We start from the raw sequence: 6,067 nt of genomic DNA, 5'->3' as shown, positions 1-6,067 counted from the left end.
ATATATATATATATATATAAGTTCCTTAATATGAGATTTAAGTTCCTTAATATGTCCCCATTCTATTGTAATAACACACAGTCAAAAGAAAGTAAAAAATTGACCTTTTCTTAGCTACAAATAGCTATTTGGTTAATATTAATAATCTTTTATGAATTGACCAAATTTTATAATAAGCTGCTTATAAATCGACGTAATCCGTAGGTTCCCTAACATTGAATCGGCTGGAAGTTAAAGTTAGCCCAAGTGTTAAATGAAGGAAGTAAACCCAAGACGTTGTTACTGCTCAATTTTTGAGGCTTACAATTAGGCCCCATATAATATAAAATATAAAGTTAGGCCCAACCATGGCAGGCACATTTATGATCCAGCTGTTGTCGAATGTCCTGATTCGTAGCCAATTAGTACAAATCGGGAGCTCTGTTGAAGGTTTGGTTAAAGTCACAGCCGGGTCACCGGAATCAGAGGAGCAAAATCGTCCAGGTGCATCCCCTCGAATCTTCCCTGTCTTTGTCAAAAAACCCACGCATTTCTCGTTTCTCCCTCTCTACATATCATTTACAGAGAAACAAACGTCTTTAACTACAGTTTTGGTTTTACCTTCTAGTGTTTTCATCTGGACGATGCGTTTCTACCGGCACTGTTACTCCGACTGTTTCCGCCGCTGTGGTCGTTGTTTCTGCTCTTGTTACTGTTGTTCTTGTCCTTGAAATCTCCCAAAATCAAAACTTTCCGGACGGTTAGGGTTTTTATTGTTTCAATTCTGAGAATTGTGTGATTGTTTTTTCAGTTACAATGGATTTGAGCCAATCGCAATCGAGTAATCTCTCGCTAGGGTTTATTGCTCATGCGTCCCCGGCGGGAAGCGCACCTAGTCGGGCTCATATCGCCGACGACTCGATCACTTTTCAGATCGATTCTAGGGTTAAGGACCAATCACATCTGGTTCCGCCGGTTCCACTTCAATTGATGGACAAGCAAACGGAGGAGAACGAAAAGAAGGGGGGAGAGAGTGGTGATGAAGAGAGGGAAGTTGAAGAATTTCGTATTCTAGGACATTCCATGTGTATAAAGCGGAGGAGAGATATTGATAGCACGTCGTCTTCTTCCTCTTCAAAGTGCTTTAGGGTTACGAGTTCCAATGAGCATATGCTAGGGCTAGAATCGCGGAAAAACGCTGTTAGGGCTTGGGGTAATCAGGGTTTACAGGTAGCTGACCCGGATATATTTGAGATAATGGAGAAGGAGAAGCAGAGACAGTACAAAGGGATTGAACTGATTGCCTCTGAGAATTTTGTATGCAAGGCTGTGATGGAGGCATTAGGGAGCCATTTAACAAACAAGTATTCTGAAGGAGCACCGGGGGCAAGGTACTATGGTGGTAATCAGTTTATAGATGAGATTGAAACTCTATGTTGTAAGCGTGCATTAGCTGCTTTTGGACTTGACCCGGAGAATTGGGGTGTGAATGTGCAACCATATTCATGTACTTCAGCAAACTTTGCGGTTTATACTGGTTTGCTACTGCCTGGTGATCGGATAATGGGATTGGATACACCGTCTGGTGGAAACACAAGTCATGGGTATTATCTTCCTAATGGAAGAAAAGTTTCAGGGGCTTCAATTTTCTTTGAGAGCCTGTCTTATAAGGTTGACCCCCAAACTGGATATGTAGATTTTGATAAACTTGAGGAAAGGGCTCTTGATTTCCGTCCTAAGATACTTATATGTGGGGGGAGTTCGTATCCCCGGGAATGGGATTATGCAAAGTTTAGACAGATTGCCGACAAATGTGGTGCAGTTTTGTTGTGTGATATGGCACAAATTAGTGGTCTCATTGCTGCAAAGGTGATCTTTTCTTTGAGGCTGTTTAGTTATTTTGATTAATGCTCACCGGGCACGATCCTATGCTCATTCATGTCATTCATGCATCAATTTAATTTACTTCTTAACCATTTTAGTGCTCATTGTTGATGTTTTGTTTGAAAGCAACAAGGTTCGACCCAATAAATGATGCTTTGGTGCAGTTCCATTCCATGTATATGCCCTTGGTTTCAAACTATTTTAATTAGGTTAAATACTGAGAAGTTAATTATATAAGCTTACTGATTCTTGAATACCTCTTCTAAGAAAAAAACAGCCAGCCTACTGAAGCAAGTTGCCCTTATAGATGACACCTTCCCGAGCATCTCTTGCGTAATGTGGAAATTATCTGATTGAGAAGTCTCACCTGTTCTGATTCATGATCGGTTTCTCTTGGATTCTTGTCATAGTTATAATCTCAATTTGTTATTTGCTGAATGGATTAACAGGCGATTTGACTGCAAATCAATAATATAGGGGAAGTAAAAGTTTTTATGCTTTTTTAAATGGGAAGATAGGATGTCTAAGGGGAGTACTGTAGACCCTAGAGAATATGTTGGACCAGTCACTCCAAGTCAGCCTTTCTTCATGAGTAAATGTTTTTGGCTTCAGCTAATGCCTTAGGCGTCTGCCTACAATTTCTGCTCAAAATAAATCTGCTATATGAATTATTTCCCATCTAATCTTGTCAGAGTTGATTTGCAGTTTTTCCATTTATTGCATTTGTAATCAACGAGCTTGCTAATTTGTGGCATGGTTTTTTTCCCCAGGAATGTGCGAGTCCTTTTGATTATTGTGATATAGTTACTTCAACAACTCACAAAAGTCTTCGAGGTCCAAGGGGAGGTATTATCTTTTATAGGAAAGGGTCAAAGCCAAGAAAGAGAGGGCTGCTTTTGAATCAAGGTGATGGTGATAAGTATGATTTTGAGGAGAAGATAAACTTTGCTGTTTTTCCTGCATTGCAAGGAGGGCCGCACAACAACCATATTGCTGCCCTCGCTATAGCATTGAAGCAAGTGGCTACTCCTGAATACAAGACATATATGCAACAAGTTAAGAGAAACGCTCAGGCATTAGCAGCTGCTTTATTGAGAAGAAATTGCAGACTGGTTACTGGAGGGACTGACAATCACATGATACTGTGGGATCTGAGAAATCTTGGGTTAACAGGTTTCTAAATCTTTTTGTGTAATACCTTTTGCCACATGTGTCTGGTGAATTTCATTCATGAGATCTGTTTGTTTTTTGTGGCTAGCGTACCATCATTATCCTTTCTTCCCATATGGATATTTCTTGTTGGATTATAAGAATGAATTGGAAAATTAAGGGGCATTGGAGTAAGATATTATTAATGAACTAAGCATCAGGCCTCAAATAATTTTATCAGATGGTTGCTTTGTAATGATTCTGCTACAGTGGACTAAGATACTTCTTGAGAAGAAGAAAAACCAGTCTAGTTTTTGTAAGGCATTTGGCATTTTTGGCCATAAGCGCTGGGATATCATTCATCTCTTCTTTTTTAATCCTAGTGAGGTCAATGAACTGCATGTTTCTCCCTTGCTTATGTTTTATTCCTATGATTTTGCCGTCAATTCCTGTGGCACCGTTTCTGACTGGGCTTCTATATCAATTTTGCCACTGAGTTGATCGAATTGATTGTGTAGTTCTTTTTTCAATGAAAATAGTATAATCTATGATCTTCGGATCAACATTTGTCCAACTTTGACAGCATATCTCATAAGGTTTGGTTTTTAGATTTCTTTAAAAATGTGATCTGCTTTGCTGCTATCAGAAGGTTGTTGAGATGCTCTAAATCCTCCAAGTCTTTTACCTGTGATTCCTGAGAGAACTTGGCTGCTTGTCATATATTGGTTCCATTCTGTTTGAGTTGACTTGATTATTTAAAGAACAGTCTGAGGTGTGTACTTGTTGAGAAAATGGAGATCTTATAGAAGGCACAAATTTGTTTTTGTGCTTCTCTTACTACTGGAACTTTGTATCGTCGGGCATTTGAACTGAATACAAAGATGCCTACATGAAATTTGAGAGTAAAGTTAGTAGCAGTTAACATGGAAGTATGATTATTTAAAGAACAGTCTGAGGTGTGTACTTGTTGAGAAAATGGAGATCTTATAGAAGGCACAAATTTGTTTTTGTGCTTCTCTTACTACTGGAACTTTGTATCGTCGGGCATTTGAACTGAATACAAAGATGCCTACATGAAATTTGAGAGTAAAGTTAGTAGCAGTTAGCATGGAAGTAATATGATAAGGTCATGAAGATTAATGTACAAAAGTAACTTAAACAGTAATTTTAGCTTATCATTGTATTAAAAAAAAGTAATTTTAGCAAATATACTGTTGCCATTTCCAAAAAAAAGCATCTGCTATATTGTTAAATGGCATGTGAGGTGTGTTTTCCAGAAAGTTAAGTCCTACCATAGCAGAAAATCACCATTTGAAAGTAACGTAATATTAGTAGCTTTAGCATATATTTGACTGATCATAAAAACAAAAACATTTTACATATAAAAACAAGCGTTTGCTATTGTTCATTGGCCTGTCATGTGCGTTTTCCAGGAGAGTTAACTCCTAGCGTAACACAGCTCAACTCAATATTGTCAAAGGCGAAAAGGTAGAAAAGTACCTAATGTCTACTAGCAATGTAATGAAAGCACGAGCTTTTCTGAAAGGCTAATATGAAAGAAAGGCTAATATGAAAAAGAAAAATCATGTCAATTAAGTTAAAAATAATATTGAATTTCTGACTAGGAAGCAATACTCAAATTCATATTGGTGACTAATTTTCTTTTAATATATTCTAATTTGTTATTCCTAATCATTAATATGTCCGTCCATAAAATATCTTGATAATTAATATATTGCTGTCATCTAGTTATTTGTTTGGTGCTATTCTCTTTAGGAGAGAGCTCATGGACGTTGTGGTGTGCGGTGCCTGTACTGGAGCGCTACCTAAGTGACGTTATGTATGTAGATCGGGCCTTTAAGTAGCTTGTACCCTTCTAAAATTATGTGATCATCCTGTGCCAATTCTCTTGCTTACTGATTCTGGGACCAAATGCTGCCTGCTTCAACGGGATTATCTGGGACCAGATACTGCTATTTTAATTGAACTCTAATCGCTGTTGTTGACTTGCCTCCCGGTTTTTGAGTGTATTAGTACTGCTATTTTAATGGGACTCTAATTGCTGTTGCTGACTTGCCTCCCGGTTTTTGAGTGTACTGGTACTGATTTTTATTTTTCTATTTTACAGGTAAGAATTTTGAAAAGGTTTGCGAGTTGTGTCACATCACTCTCAACAAAGTAATGGTCTTCGATGATAATGGAAGTATTACTCCTGGAGGTGTGAGGATAGGTAAGTTCAGTATCGTTTTAGTGTGGAGCCACATATATCAACCTTTTGGAGTTGAAAATCTGTTTGTGTAATTACTTTTGCTCTGCCTGCAGGTACCCCTGCTATGACATCAAGAGGCTGTATAGAGAATGATTTTGAGACGATAACAGATTTCCTCCTCAAGGCAGCGCAGATTACAAATTCAGTACAGAGAGAACATGGAAAGCTTGCAAAGGCTTTTCTGAAAGGCCTTGAGAACAACAAAGATGTTATTGAGTTAAGAACACGTGTTGAAAGTTTTGCATCACTGTTTGCAATGCCTGGATTTGAAGTATAATCTAGCTTGGAAATCTTGTTCTGGTGGATGAATTCTTTTTTTGATCGTTGACCAACCTTTTCAGTGGATTGGGAGGACAATGGTGCACCCAACTCTTGGTTAGTAATTGACTAGGCTTGATATGATTTTAAGTGTCCCTTGAGCTCAAAGCCTGGATTAACTTATGATTGCCACGTTGGAGTATTTTGTGTCCTTTTTGACTGTCAAGGTTGGCTGGAGGTGTCAAGACAAATCTCAAGTAGCTGAACCTTGCCATAGCTTCAGTATTTTTGATGAGGGTTTGGTAAATTAAATAGTGTTGTCATGAGGGATCCGACTCATTCTCCTATTGCTGTTTTGATACACTGTTGTTTTGGGTCCTCGTTATTTTTGGTTGTACCTATATTATTATATCTTTAATATTCAACTTGTATATACCCTGTAATTTTCTCACTGAAGAGATTACAAGGTTGAATGTACATTACACCTTGAGAGAAAAACAAAGGAGAATTTAAGGGATTATTTGGCAA

The 6,067-nt window shown here is 38.0% G+C and overlaps 1 protein-coding gene across 1 annotated transcript; it reads left to right on the top strand.

The window, feature by feature from the left end:
* The first annotated feature begins 398 nt into the window (after positions 1–398).
* LOC104237522 (serine hydroxymethyltransferase 7-like) lies at positions 399–6,067 on the top strand. Its single transcript, XM_070167396.1, has 4 exons — positions 399–1,848; positions 2,634–3,036; positions 5,141–5,242; positions 5,335–6,067. The coding sequence occupies exons 1-4, from the start codon at positions 796–798 to the stop codon at positions 5,556–5,558; spliced, it is 1,782 nt and encodes a 593-aa protein (XP_070023497.1). The 5' UTR covers positions 399–795; the 3' UTR covers positions 5,559–6,067.

Source organism: Nicotiana sylvestris, chromosome 1 (assembly GCF_000393655.2).
Source record: "Nicotiana sylvestris chromosome 1, ASM39365v2, whole genome shotgun sequence".
NCBI classification, from domain to species: domain Eukaryota; kingdom Viridiplantae; phylum Streptophyta; class Magnoliopsida; order Solanales; family Solanaceae; genus Nicotiana; species Nicotiana sylvestris.
Note: the sequence above shows the minus strand (reverse complement) of the source record. Positions and strands in the feature narration are given on the sequence as shown.

Bases quoted from the DNA above. Each gene is read 5' to 3' on its own strand.
- LOC104237522 (XM_070167396.1), top strand. From the start codon at position 796: ATGGATTTGAGCCAATCGCAATCGAGTAATCTCTCGCTAGGGTTTATT. The intron at 1,849-2,633 runs GTGATCTTTTCT...TTTTTTCCCCAG, and splicing joins GTGGTCTCATTGCTGCAAAG to GAATGTGCGAGTCCTTTTGA. The intron at 3,037-5,140 runs GTTTCTAAATCT...TCTATTTTACAG, and splicing joins GAGAAATCTTGGGTTAACAG to GTAAGAATTTTGAAAAGGTT.